At 38.8% G+C, this 15,514-nt stretch overlaps 1 protein-coding gene across 4 annotated transcripts in view; it reads right to left on the bottom strand.

The window, feature by feature from the left end:
* The window catches only part of OPHN1 (oligophrenin 1), a 634,131-nt gene that overhangs the window by 523,764 nt on the left and 94,853 nt on the right, over nucleotides 1-15,514 (bottom strand). For 3 of the 4 annotated variants that reach the window (XM_057495709.1, XM_057495712.1, XM_057495711.1), the window contains exon 3: nucleotides 10,485-10,580. The exons of the other annotated variant lie outside the window; for it this stretch is intronic. In XM_057495709.1, the coding sequence (XP_057351692.1) occupies nucleotides 10,485-10,580 (96 nt within the window). The remainder of the gene's footprint in view (nucleotides 1-10,484; nucleotides 10,581-15,514) is intronic. 4 annotated transcript variants of the gene reach the window in all.

The raw sequence follows: 15,514 nt of genomic DNA on the forward strand, positions 1-15,514 counted from the left end.
GGGCGGAAGATGGCGGCGTGAGTAGAGCAGCGGAAATCTCCTCCCAAAACAACATATATCTATGAAAATATAACAAAGACAACCCTTCCTAGAATAAAGACCAGAGGACACAGGACAATATCCAGACCACATCCGCACCTGAGAGAACCCAGCGCCTCGCGAAGGGGGTAAGATACAAGCCCCGGCCCCGCGGGAGCCGAGCGCCCCTCCCCCCAGCTCCCGGCGGGAGAAGAGCAGGCAGAGCGAGAGGGAGACGGAGCCCAGGACTGCCGAACACCCAGCCCCAGCCATCCGGGACAGAGTGCAGGGCGCTTGATACTAGGAAAACAGGGCAGCAAGAACAGTGAGCAGGCACTGGAGGCTAGGCGACAGAGGACATAAGAAAAGCGCGCAACCATTTTTTTTTTGCTTTTTTGCTGTTTTGTTTTGGTGAGCGCTTTTTGGAAGTCTTAAAGGGATAGGGACCCCAATACTAGGGAAACAGGGCAGCAAGAACAGTGAGCGGGCACTGGAGGCTGGTGACAGAGGACATAAGAAAAGCGCGTGACCATTTTCTTTTTTGCTTTTTTGCTGTTTTGTTTTGGCGAGCGCTTTTTGGAAGTCTTAAAGGGATAGGGACCCCAATACTAGGGAAACAGGGCAGAAAGACCGGTGATCAGAGGCCTGAGGCTGGCACCGGAAAATAAAGAAAAACGAACGACCACCCTTTTTTTTTTTTTTTTTTATTAAAAAAAATTTTTTTTTTTTAATTTAAAAATTTTTTTTTCTTATTTTTTTTTTGGTGGTCGTTGTTTTGTTTTGGCGGGTGCTTTTTGGAAGTCTTAAAGGGGCAGGGCAGGTCACTTAATCCAGAGGTAGGGAATCCGGGATCTCTGGGCACCCTAACCCCTGGGCTGCAGGGAGCAGGCAGGCCCCTTACGGAGATAAATAGCCTCCCAGCAGCTCCTGCTCCAACGCGACTCCACCATTTTGGAGTAGCTGCCCGAGCCAGGCCACGCCCACAGCAACAGCGGAGATTAACTCCATAGCAGCCGGGCAGGAAGCAGAAACCCTGTCTGCATGCAGCTGCGCAGCAGAAGCCACTAAAGGTCGCTGTTCTCCCAGGAGAGGAGGGCCACAAACCAACAAGAAAGGAAGTCCTTCCAGCCGTCACTCGTCCCAGTTCTGCAGACTATTCCTATCACCATGAAAAGGCAAAGCTACAGGCAGACAAAGATCACAGAGACAACACCAGAGAAGGAGACAGACCTAACCAGTCTTCCTGAAAAAGAATTCAAAATAAGAATCATAAACATGCTGACAGAGATGCAGAGAAATACGCAAGAGAAATGGGATGAAGTCCGAAAGGAGATAACAGATGCCAGAAAGGAGATCGCAGAAATGAAACAAACTCTGGAAGGGTTTATAAGCAGAATGGATAGAATGCAAGAGGCCATTGATGGAATTGAAATTACAGAACAGGAACGCATAGAAGCTGACATAGAGAGAGACAAAAGGATCTCCAGGAATGAAACAATATTAAGAGAACTGTGTGACCAATCCAAAAGGAACAATATCCGTATTATAGGAGTCCCAGAAGAAGAAGAGAGAGGAAAAGAGATGGAAAGTATCTTAGAAGAAATAATTGCTGAAAACTTCCCCACACTGGGGGAGGAAGTAATCGAACAGACCACGGAAATACACAGAACCCCCAACAGAAAGGATCCAAGAAGGACAACACCAAGACACATAATAATTAAAATGGCAAAGATCAAGGACAAGGAAAGAGTGTTAAAGGCAGCTAGAGAGAAAAAGGTCACCTATAAAGGGAACCCATCAGGCTAACATCAGATTTCTCAACAGAAACTTTACATGCCAGAAGAGAATGGCATGATATATTTAATACAATGAAACAGAAGGGCCTTGAACCAAGGATACTGTATCCAGCACGACTATCATTCAAATATGATGGTGGGATTAAACAATTCCCAGACAAACAAAAGCTGAGGGAATTTGCTTTCCACAAACCACCACTACAGAACATCTTACAGGGACTGCTCTAGATGGGAGCACTCCTAGAAAGAGCACAGCACAAAACACCCAACATATGAAGAATCGAGGAGGAGGAACAAGAAGGGAGAGAAGAAAAGAATCTCCAGACAGTGTATATAACAGCTCAATAAGCGAGCTAAGTTAGGCAGTAAGATACTAAAGAGGCTAACCTTGAACCTTTGGTAACCACGAATTTAAAGCCTGCAATGGCAATAAGTACATATCTTTCAATAGTCACCCTAAATGTTAATGGGTTGAATGCACCAATCAAAAGACACAGAGTAACAGAATGGATAAAAAAGCAAGACCCATCTATATGCTGCTTACAAGAAACTCACCTCAAACCCAAAGACATGTACAGACTAAAAGTCAAGGGATGGAAAAACATATTTCAAGCAAACAACAGTGAGAAGAAAGCAGGGTTTGCAGTACTAATATCAGACAAAATAGACTTCAAAACAAAGAAAGTAACAAGAGATAAAGAAGGACACTACATAACGATAAAGGGCTCAGTCAAACAAGAGGATATAACCATTCTAAATATATATGCACCCAACACAGGAGCACCAGCATATGTGAAACAAATACTAACAGAACTAAAGGGGGATATAGACTGCAATGCATTCATTCTAGGAGACTTCAACACACCACTCACCCCAAAGGATAGATCCACTGGGCAGAAAATAAGTAAGGACACGGAAGCACTGAACAACACAGTAGAGCAGATGGAGCTAATAGACATCTATAGAACTCTACATCCAAAAGCAGCGGGATATACATTCTTCTCAAGTGCACATGGAACATTCTCCAGAATAGACCACATACTAGGCCACAAAAAGAGCCTCAGAAAATTCCAAAAGATTGAAATCCTACCAACCAACTTTTCAGACCACAAAGGCATAAAACTAGAAATAAACTGTACAAAGAAAGCAAAGAGGCTCACAAACACATGGAGGCTTAACAACACGCTCCTAAATAATCAATGGATCAATGACCAAATCAAAATGGAGATCCAGCAATATATGGAAACAAATGACAACAACAACACTAAGCCCCAACTTCTGTGGGACACAGCAAAAGCAGTCTTAAGAGGAAAGTATATAGCAATCCAAGCATATTTAAAAAAGGAAGAGCAATCCCAAATGAATGGTCTAATGTCACAATTATCGAAATTGGAAAAAGAAGAACAGATGAGGCCTAAGGTCAGCAGAAGGAGGGACATAATAAAGATCAGAGAAGAAATAAATAAAATTGAGAAGAATAAAAAAATAGCAAAAATCAATGAAACCAAGAGCTGGTTCTTTGAGAAAATAAACAAAATAGATAAGCCTCTAGCCAGACTTATTAAGAAGAAAAGAGAGTCAACACAAATCAACAGTATCAGAAACGAGAAAGGAAAAATCACGACGGACCCCACAGAAATGCAAAGAATTATTGGAGAATACTATGAAAACCTATATGCTAACAAGCTGGGAAACCTAGGAGAAATGGACAACTTCCTAGAAAAATATAACCTTCCAAGATTGACCCAGGAAGAAACAGAAAATCTAAACAGACCAATTACCAGCAACGAAATTGAAGCGGTAATCAAAAAACTACCAAAGAACAAAACTCCCGGGCCAGATGGATTTACCTCGGAATTTTATCAGACATACAGGGAAGACATAATACCCATTCTCCTTAAAGTTTTCCAAAAAATAGAGGAGGAGGGGATACTCCCAAACTCATTCTATGAAGCTAACATCACCCTAATACCAAAACCAGGCAAAGACCCCACCAAAAAAGAAAACTACAGACCAATATCCCTGATGAACGTAGATGCAAAAATACTCAACAAAATATTAGCAAACCGAATTCAAAAATACATCAAAAGGATCATACACCATGACCAAGTGGGATTCATCCCAGGGATGCAAGGATGGTACAACATTCGAAAGTCCATCAACATCATCCACCACATCAACAAAAAGAAAGACAAAAACCACATGATCATCTCCATAGATGCTGAAAAAGCATTTGACAAAGTTCAACATCCATTCATGTTAAAAACTCTCAGCAAAATGGGAATAGAGGGCAAGTACCTCAACATAATAAAGGCCATCTATGATAAACCCACAGCCAACATTATATTGAACAGCGAGAAGCTGAAAGCATTTCCTCTGAGATCGGGAACTAGACAGGGATGCAAACTCTCTCCACTGTTATTTAACATAGTACTGGAGGTCCTAGCCACGGCAATCAGACAAAATAAAGAAATACAAGGAATCCAGATTGGTAAAGAAGAAGTTAAACTGTCACTATTTGCAGATGACATGATACTGTACAAAAAAAACCCTAAAGACTCCACCCCAAAACTACTAGACCTGATATCGGAATACAGCAAAGTTGCAGGATACAAAATCAACACACAGAAATCTGTGGCTTTCCTGTATACTAACAATGAACCAACAGAAAGAGAAATCAGGAAAACAACTCCATTCACAATTGCATCAAAAAAAATAAAATACCTAGGAATAAACCTAACCAAAGAAGTGAAAGACTTATACTCTGAAAACTACAAGTCACTCTTAAGAGAAATTAAAGGGGACACTAACAGATGGAAACTCATCCCATGCTCGTGGCTAGGAAGAATTAATATCGTCAAAATGGCCATCCTGCCCAAAGCAATATACAGATTTGATGCAATCCCTATGAAACTACCAGCAACATTCTTCAATGAACTGGAACAAATAATTCAAAAATTCATATGGAAACACAAAAGACCCCGAATAGCCAAAGCAATCCTGAGAAAGAAGAATAAAGTAGGGGGGATCTCACTCCCCAACTTCAAGCTCTACTATAAAGCCATAGTAATCAAGACAATTTGGTACTGGCACAAGAGCAGAGCCACAGACCAATGGAACAGACTAGAGAATCCAGACATTAACCCAGACATATATGGTCAATTAATATTTGATAAAGGAGCCACGGACATACAATGGCGAAATGACAGTCTCTTCAACAGGTGGTGCTGGCAAAACTGGACAGCTACATGTAGGAGAATGAAACTGGACCATTGTCTAACCCCATATACAAAAGGAAACTCAAAATGGATCAAAGACCTGAATGTAAGCCATGAAACCATTAAACTCTTGGAAGAAAACATAGGCAAAAACCTCTTAGACATAAACATGAGTGACCTCTTCTTGAACATATCTCCCGGGCAAGGAAAACAACAGCAAAAATGAGTAAGTGGGACTATATTAAGCTGAAAAGCTTCTGTACAGCAAAAGACACCATCAATAGAACAAGAAGGATCCCTACAGTATGGGAGAATATATTTGAAAATGACACATCCCATAAAGGCTTGACGTCCAGAATATATAAGGAGCTCACACGCATCAACAAACAAAAAACAAATAACCCAATTAAAAAATGGGCAGAGGAACTGAACAGACAGTTCTCCAAAAAAGAAATACAGATGGCCAACAGACACATGAAAAGATGCTCCACATCGCTAATTATCAGAGAAATGCAAATTAAAACTACAATGAGGTATCACCTCACACCAGTAAGGATGGCTGCCATCCAAAAGACAAACAACAACAAATGTTGGCGAGGCTGTGGAGAAAGGGGAACCCTCCTACACTGCTGGTGGGAATGTAAGTTAGTTCAACCATTGTGGAAAGCAGTATGGAGGTACATCAAAATGCTCAAAACAGACATACCATTTGACCCAGGAATTGCACTCCTAGGAATTTACCCTAAGAATGCAGCAATCAAGTATGAGAAAGACCAATGCACCCCTATGTTTATTGAAGCACTATTTACAATAGCCAAGAATTGGAAGCAACCTAAATGTCCATCAATAGATGAATGGATAAAGAAGATGTGGTACATATACACAATGGAATACTACTCAGCCATAAGAAAAGGGCAAATCCAATCATTTGCAGCAACATGGATGGAGCTGGAGGGTATTATGCTCAGTGAAACAAGCCAAGCGGAGAAAGAGAAATACCAAATGATTTCACTTATCTGTGGAATATAAGAACAAAGGAAAAACTGAAGGAACAAAACAGCAGCAGAATCACAGAACTCAAGAATGGACTAACAGGTACCAAAGGGAAAGGGACTGGGGAGGATGGGTGGGTAGGGAGGGATAAGGGGGGGAGAAGTAGGGGGGTATTAAGATTAACATGCATGGGGGGGTAGGAGAAAAGGGAGGGCTGTACAACACGGAGAAGGCAAGTAGTGATTCTACAACATTTTGCTATGCTGATGGACAGTGACTGTAAAGGGGTTTATAGGGGAGACCTGGTATAGGGGAGAGCCTAGTAAGCATAATATTCGTCATGTAAGTGTAGATTAGTGATACCAAAAACAAAGAAAAAAAAAAAAGGGCAGTTCCTGTGTGGTAACCTCCAACGAGTTCTACACAAGGGTATAAAGGGCATATAAAAGTGTAGGCAAAGGGTCTGTTTGTGTTTATACAGAGGATCAAAGCCTAATTGGGCTACCCCGAAAATGAACTAAGATACGATATGAAAAAGAACTTCCAACATCAGCACTCTCGGGAAGACTCATTCCAGAAGATGATCATCAAAAAACCCCAACAAAGATCCACGCACTGCTACAGCTGTAGATGCACTCATCCCACTAGTTCCTGGACTTGCCATGGGAATGAAGAAGGAGATATCTAAGCTGGCCTGTGCATACAGTAAAACAAATTTGACTGGATCTATACTGTTGGAACTCAACCAAGAATTTGGAGAAGTGCAAATTGTAGCGCTCCAAAGTCTTACAACTACAGACTATTTACTGTTAAAAGAACATATGGCATGTGAACAGTCCCCAGGAATGGGTTGTTTTAATTTGTCTGATTTCTCTCAGACTGTTCAAGTTCAGTTGGACAATATCCACCATGTCATAGATAAGTTTTCACAAATGCCTAAGGTGCCTAACTGGTTTTCTTGGTTTCACTGGAGATGGCTGGTAATTACAGATATGCTTTGGTTATGTAACTATACTCCTATTATGTTAATGTGTGTGCGCAATTTAAGTAGTAGCTTAAAACCTATATATGCTGAAGTTACTCTACAAGAAGATATGTCAAAGAAATAATCAATCTTCCCATGTTTTCTTCCGCCTGCTACTTCTACAGCTTTTCTTCTTCCTTCCTAATTACAACCCTTAAATAGAATTCGTGCCTCATATCAAATTTACCGAGTATCATAATTCTTCCAAGTGGTAAAGATACCTCAAGACAAATGCTGGGCATAGAAGCCACAGGGCATAAATATGCAAAGATGTAAAAAGCTAACCTTTTCAAACAATAAGGCTTCTCTCTCACTTACCAACTTCACATTTCCCTGTATGGCCCCGGAAGATGACTGGTTAGCCAGAGACGGGTAAGATTCCTCAAGGGAGGAACAACCTAAGACAGGCACAGTCGCAGGGGGGCCATCAGGTGAGAAATTGGGGATCAACAGAGGTGAGGCTTAGAACCTCACCCCCCCTGTTCTGAGAGAAATCTTCTGCATACGTGGATGTTTTATTGCCCTTGTCTAGCTTGGATTAACACATAGTCTACAGGCACACACCTGATCATCTACATTTGCTCTCTTACAACACTAAACTATGTTTTCTACCTTTATCTTGTATCTACCTACCACTTCAGCATTTTATTAAAAATAATAATAATAAAGAGAGAAATGTAGTATCCACACATAAATCAAGTATAAAAACCAAATGAGTATTCATATTTGAACTGACTGTTTAGAGTTCATAATGCATGAGCAAAACTGAAAGTTTCTGTGATGACTGCCCTTGTACTGTTCACTATGTAACTTATTCATTATGTAAGAATTTGTTCTCCATGTAAGAACTTGTTTGTTATGCCTCAGAAGATTGGAGACTGACGAAAATTAGGCTTGGGGTGGATTAATGATTGTGCATTGAGCATTGACTCCCCTATACAGAATTTTATTGTCGTTAACAACCATTTGATCAATAAATATGAGAGATGCCCTCACAAAAAAAAAAAAAAAAAAAGGACAGACTTCCAATGGTAAAATAAATAAGTAACCGGGATGTAATGTATAGCATAAGGAATATAGTCAAGATATTGTAACAGCTTGGTAGGGTGATAGCTGGAACCTCGAATTATGTATATAAATGTTCTACCACTGTGTTGTACACTTGAAAGTAATGTAATGTAATACTGTGCGTCAACTACCCTTCAATAAAAAATAATTATTTAAAATAAAAATAAAAAAAAAATATTCAGATCATTGCAAATTACAAAGAAAGCAAATCTTATATTAACAATAATGAATAAGTAGCAAACAATTATTTAGGCATTGTGTACATTTGGCAGTGATCCCCTCATCCCCATTTTACAGACAAGGAAAATTAACACTCAGAGAGGTGAAGTTACTTGCCAAGGTTACACAACTAATAAATTGCAAAGCTAGAGTTCAAACTTGGGCTATCTGACTCCAGAGCCCATGACATCACCTTTTAAATAAGTCATAGCCTTAAGTCAATATAGATTTGCAGAAATGAAATAAAGAGAAGTGAATAAAGAAATAATCCAAATACAAATGTCTGCCTCACTAGATACACTGTCTATCATTAAGCCAAAACAAATAGTCGCCAATCTCAATCTCATAAAAATACTCATTGCAGTACTATTTAAAATAGTGAAAAATTGGAAATAAGCTAAATTTCCAACAGTAGTTGAATACAATATAAAGTATGCCTCCTATAATAGTGAAATTTAAATGAGTCCATTATTCATTCAGCAAACATGCATTGAGCATCTCTTATATGTTAGGCACTCCTTTATATGCTAGGGAAAGAGCAGTGAACAAAACAGTGCCCTTACCCTCCATAAAATATACAAAGAATTTTAAACATTACATTAAAATGCTTATGATAAAATGCTAGGTTGAAAAAATAAGATTGGGCATTTAGTATGAACTAAATTGCATACACATAAAACAGATACATGTAAACAACAGCACTGAAAGATAATAGGATGATATGTCCAATACATTGCTTCTGTGCCTGACAGAATCTGGATAGGAGTATTGCCTTGTTGAATAACCCCACCTGTCACCTCAGAGAGAGCTAGGTTTCATCTGACCTAGGCTACAACCATTCTCCAGAGGACATGTCAGTAAGCCACAAGCCCACCTTTTCCCTGACCCCTCTCCTCAAAAAGCCTGCCAAAAAACCTGGCCATAAAAAGCCTCTTAGCCTGTAAGAGACACCTTCTTTGTTCTGCTGGCCAGAACAGAGGGGTCCCTCTCAGGTTTAGCAATAAACCTGCTTGGACTGTTGAATTCGCATCCCCCCTTTTCCTTTCAGTGCCAGAATATCTTATTAAATTACCACAGGTAATTTTATACATTTGCATATTTATCACATTTACTACAATGAATATTTAATAATAACAGCAGATTTTTATATTTTAGTTTCGGAGTTCATAAATATAATTGTGATACTAACTTGTTTCAGCGACATTAGATCATTCACAATAGTTCTATGGTTCAGTGTTCTCATCCACTAAATGCTTTACACAAACTCTTTAACTCAGTGGTCACCAAACTTTTTCTTAAATGCTAGCACACAAATATTTTAGGTTTTAAAAGTCATACAGTCTCTGCCACTACCACTCAATATTACTGTTATACTACAAAAGTACCATAGACAATACTTAAATGAATAAGTATGACTATATTCCAACAAAACTCTGTTTACAAAAAAGATGGAGGGCAAGATTTGGCCTAAGGGTCAACTTGCCAATACTACTTGAATTTCATAACAACTAACACAAACACAAAGTTTGTTCGTTTTTTTTTTTACTTTTATTGTTCAATTGCCTTTTTCAGTGTTCAACCTCCTCTAACATTCTTGAGAGATAGATATTAACTACATTTTACAGAGGACAAGACTAAGTTTGAGAGGAAATATCTTGTCCAAGAGCACATAGCACTGGAATGAGTTGTGACATTAAGTTCCAAGGAGATGCCAAATGTCCTCTTGTCTGGAAAGCTATACATATATAAATGCTCATTTTAAGCTTTATAGGAGAGTTTGTTCCTCAGAGGAATTTTACTCTGAATCATTTTGGGAAATAAACAATAAAAATATCACTGTTTAATTTATCCTTTATAAAAATATCTATTTCCGTGTATTAGATTATTTAAAGAAAAATTCCCCTGCAGACTGACTGAATCTAATGCCTCAGCAGAGATATAAGGGTTATCTTATGACTGTTTTTGTGTGAGAGGGAAATGAGATGAGGAAGGAATGTTTCTTTATCCTTCTTAAGCTGCCTCCCAGGAGTGTGGCACTGAGCCACAGTGGATTAAGATGCCCAGGTTCTCTGTACCCACACACCAAGGAGGCTGCATGGTGTGAGACCTGCCTTGAGAAGCACATGCCACATGTAGCTGAAGACTTACCAATGTTAATCTCATCATCAGTTAGTGTGTCCCCAATAAAATCAAATTGAAAGGATTGCAGTGTCTGGGAAAATTTCTGAACAGCTGAGGAATAATCTGTAAAGGAAGAGAAACAGGAAAGATGGTCAACATTGCTGTCCCTTGATTTCCTCATTTGTTAGGGCAGACAGAGAAAAGAAAGGCAAATACTCTCAGCAGGTAGCCACCTGCATTTCATTAAGTTAAACAAAAGATCAGACCTTCAGTAAAAGATCTGAGCAATTAAAAGCACATTAAAAAGGAAGGAGGGCAGCTTAGTGAAGTCCTTCTTTTAAATTCTAGACACCTTTTATCCTGAATTCCTGTCCTCTCTGATCTATTCTACCCAAAGCCTACAGGACCTAAAGATCCTAAGTTGTACTCCTAACCGAGTCTCCTTAAGCATTAATTGAGCACCCGTTTTCGGCAATGGGCTTTCTCATCTCTCACCAAATATCCACAATCATTCTACAAAATAAAACTTATCTCCCTTTTGTAGATGTAGTGCTCAAGGTCCCAGAGCTAGCTGGCAGAACTGGAATTAAAAGCCAGCTGGTCTGTCTACCACTCCACGGCCCTTTCCATGGCAATACAGGCACAACATGGACATTTTACACATTAGCCAGATGGCAGCCTGGGTTAGAATACTATCTGGCAGGAGAACAAATTTAACTTGCTCACACAGTATTCATCAAGATACCTAAACTAAGGAAGAAATTAATGAAAAAATTCAGGGTACTATGGCCAAATCTTTAATTTTGGGTCAATGATTTTTAATTTTATGATATAAAAGTTGAATATTGGTGTAAAATTAAATCACATTTAGCTACCCTTTTGACAAATAATCTTTATTGAAACTTTTAAAATATGATGTTCAACATGTCCAGCCAAACTCTCCACCCCGGCTATTTCAACACTGGTTCATCACCTGGGAGCTTGATGGAAATACACATTAACAGGTAACACCCCAGATCTACTGAATCAGAAAGTACATTTTTATATAATCCCTGGGGGATTCATATGTTGTTTAAAGTCTGAGGAGCACTGCTTTCACCAACTAAGGTAACCCATTAGACCATCTTCTAGGAAAGCTCAAGCTTATCTTTTTTTGGTTACCTTTTCCTGTTTCTTTTTTCCCTCCCTAGTTTCATCATCCTGCACACGCACATCTGGAAGATATGCAAGCTTACTGGGAGCTTGTGCTCTCGGGCTAGCTTACTGAGGGAGACAGTGAGACAGGGACCATAGATGTAGTCAGAATAGAGTGAGGGCCTCCGGAGGGGGCAGGGTGGGATATCTACAGTCATAGCAATGTAACTACATGCAAGGAAACCCCCCTGCTAAAACTCTATATTAAACATTGAGCTCTAGAATCATTCTTCAGTGAAATCAGTTAATGTTCCCCAGATAAAGAGTAGCACATGTTTTATTATGCTAATCATTTGTAACCATGTGTAAGATTCACTTTAGCATACTAAAAGGCTCAGGCCTATGTGCTGTCTTTCCTCCTTCAGATCTGATGAGATAATTCTGCAAACTGAGCAACTAACTTAGCATGCAGACCCAGCTGTGAACGGCATAGTAAAGGGCAGGAAGAATTACATATTGAAGATAAGATTGCATTTTAACACCCAGGAAGGTCAAGAGGCAAGATTCTTTAGCAAGTAGACAATACCTCAGACCACCTTCGGGGCTGGGCAAGCAGCCTTTTGATATGCTCCCAGACCAAGGCGCCAGTGTCCCAGAGAGAAATCAAATAAGGAAATTCCTTACAGTTAAGTTAATTTTTAATATTCAGGGACCATTTAACAAGTGCCCACCCCTAAGTTTTTTCATGTTCTGGAAAAATCCTCAACTGCCTATAAAACCCCCTAGACAACACACCACTAAGGACTCTCTTGTCCCCTCCTGGCGTGAGCCGGGAGCTCTGTCCCTTTCACTTTATCTCTAAATAAAAGCCTGTACCTTGCTCTCCTACCTTGACTGTTTATGAAGCTCATTCTTCGGCTCCGCAAACAAGAACCCCGACATCAACAGCACAGTAATAGCAACCGTTGCTTTCAAGGAAAAGTTGTCAAAGCTAAGCACACACAAAAATGTATTCAGGAATTTGGCTGGAATAGATTAACCTGGTAAGATGTTTATTATCATCTTGTGTGTTTCCCATTTCTAGAGTAATTATTTCCAGAATTTAGAGCCTTGACCTTTTGAGCACATCATTGGCAATAAGAATAACAAAAACAATAATGGTTTTAGAGAGATTGGGGACTACAGACCAAGTTACCATACCTTCTCAAATTTCCACATTTTAACATTTCCACTTGAAATCTGGGCCACATAAATGTGAGTGGAGCATTTATACGCTGCGTTTCATTTTTCATCAGCAAAGAGAACACACAACTGGCTCCACATCTGCAAAACAATCATTTTTCTTGGGTCTTTTTGGCCAATAGCAGAAAAGGGCAAGCCCAGAATTTCCTATGTGCTCTCTGTTGCATTCCAGTAAATAATGTACAATATTCATTATATTGTCCTTTCACACAGACCAGGATTTCTTCCATATTTCTTGACAAAAGCAAGGTACAGTTACTGATCACTCTTCTTTTAGAATATTCTGAACATTACAGAAACCACAAATATGATTTTCAACATTAAAGTTATTTTGTAGGCATGGAGTAAGGAAGGAATTGCATTCATTCCCTTATTATTTGCATCAACTCCTCTTCTTCAGACTTCTGGCTGACAAAACACTATGTTACATCTGTGGAGAACCTGAAACAGTTTCTGAAGGACTTTCCACAAACACGCTCATTTACTCCTCCCAACTACACTAAGGTATTACTATCCTAACATCATAAACAAACAAAAAAATGAGACAATGCAGACACATCACATTCACAAATATGAATAAGCATAAATTAACAGCTCTTCATCAAAGGAAGGTCTTATATATTTGGCCTCTATACTGAAGGAAATGCCAGGAAAGAGTCATATATTTTAGATAAATAAGTTGAGTGACATGTGGACTCCAAAGACTAAGCAGAAATCCGAGAAATGCTTGTTATATATGGGACATTTCTTTCCTTATCATACTAAAATTCACTGTATCACTCCAAAACATGTAAACTCATCATTTTAACCCCCCCAATACTTCCCATCCCTGTCTACCAAGCCACTATTTCATAAATTTTCAAGCTCCCTTTGAGGGTTCTGTCTACACCTCCTTTTTTTAATTTATGTGTCTTCCATGATGTTTTTCCTTATACTTTCCCTAACTTGTTCTGGGATGTAGTTGCACAATGTTTTTAAGCAATTGATGCTTTCTGGGAATAAAGCAGGATACAAACAACTAATACTGTAAAGACACCAATTTGCTTTTCATCACTATCTTTTTCTATGGAATCATACAGAACGTGCTCTTATTATGTCTAACTTATTAAGGTCTGCACAATGTCTGGGAAAATCAACTATTATTTATTAAGTACATATTTTTAAATTTCAGTAAAGATGATTTGACAAAAGGATAGCTAAATATGATCTAATTTTATACCATTATTAAATTTTTTGTATGTGTGTAAACACAGAATTTTAGAAAATTCATGTGTTCTCTCTTCCAGTTCGTTTATTTTTTCATTTTTTATTTTTTGTAGATAATTATTTTTTTATTGAAGGGTAGTTGACACACGGTATTACATTACATTAGTTTCAGGTGTACAACATAGTGATTCAACATTTATATACATGACAATTCTGGGTACCAGCTATCACCATACCAAGCTGTTACAATATCTTGACTATATTCATTACATACAGGTTACATATTATTTTACCATTGGAAGTGTATACTTTTATTTTTTTTTTTGCAAGGGCATCTCTCATATTTATTGACCAAATGGTTGTTAACAACAATAAAATTCTGTATAGGGGAGTCAATGCTCAATACACAATCATTAATCCAACCCAAGCCTAATTTTCGTCAGTCTCCAATCTTCTGAGGGATAACAAACAAGTTCTTACATGGAGAACAAATTCTTACATAGTGAATAACTTCTTACATGGTGAACAGTACAAGGGCAGCCATCACAGAAACCTTCGGTTTTGCTCATGCATTATGAACTATAAACAGTCAGTTCAAATGTGAATACTCATTTGGTTTTTATACTTGATTTATATGTGGATACCACATTTCTCTCTTTATTATTATTATTTTTAATAAAATACTGAAGTGGTAGGTAGATACAAGATAAAGGTAGAAAACATAGTTTAGTGTTGTAAGAGAGCAAATGTAGATGATCAAGGGTGTGCCTGTAGACCATATGTTAATCCAAGCTAGACAAGGGCAATAAAACATCCACAGATGCAGAAGATTTCTCTCAGAACGGGGGGGTGAGGTTCTAAGCCTCACCTCTGTTGATCCCCAATTTCTCACCTGATGACCCCCCTGCGACTGTGCCTGTCTTAGGTTGTTCCTCCCTTGAGGAATCTTACCTGTCTCTGGTTAACCAGTCATCTTCCAGGGCCATACAGGGAAATGTAAAGTTGGTAAGTGAGAGAGAAGCCTTATTGTTTGAAATGGTTAGCTTTTTATTTCTTTGCATATTTATGCCCTGTAGCTTCTATGCCCAGCATTTGTCTTGAGGTATCTTTACCACTTGGAAGAATTATGATACTCGGTAAATTTGATATGAGGCACGAATTCTATTTAAGGGTTGTAATTAGGAAGGAAGAAGAAAAGCTATAGAAGTAGCAGGCGGAAGAAAACATGGGAAGATTGATTATTTCTTTGACATATCTTCTTGTAGAGTAACTTCAGCATGTATAGGTTTTAAGCTACTACTTAAATTGCGCACACACATTAACATAAAAGAAGTATAGTTACATAACCAAAGCATACCTGTAATTACCAGCCATCTCCAGTGAAACCAAGAAAACCAGTTAGGCACCTTAGGCATTTGTGAAAACTTATCTATGATATGGTGGATATTGTCCAACTGAACTTGAACAGTCTGAGA

Source organism: Manis pentadactyla, chromosome X (genome assembly GCF_030020395.1).
Source record: "Manis pentadactyla isolate mManPen7 chromosome X, mManPen7.hap1, whole genome shotgun sequence".
Lineage (NCBI taxonomy): Eukaryota > Metazoa > Chordata > Mammalia > Pholidota > Manidae > Manis > Manis pentadactyla.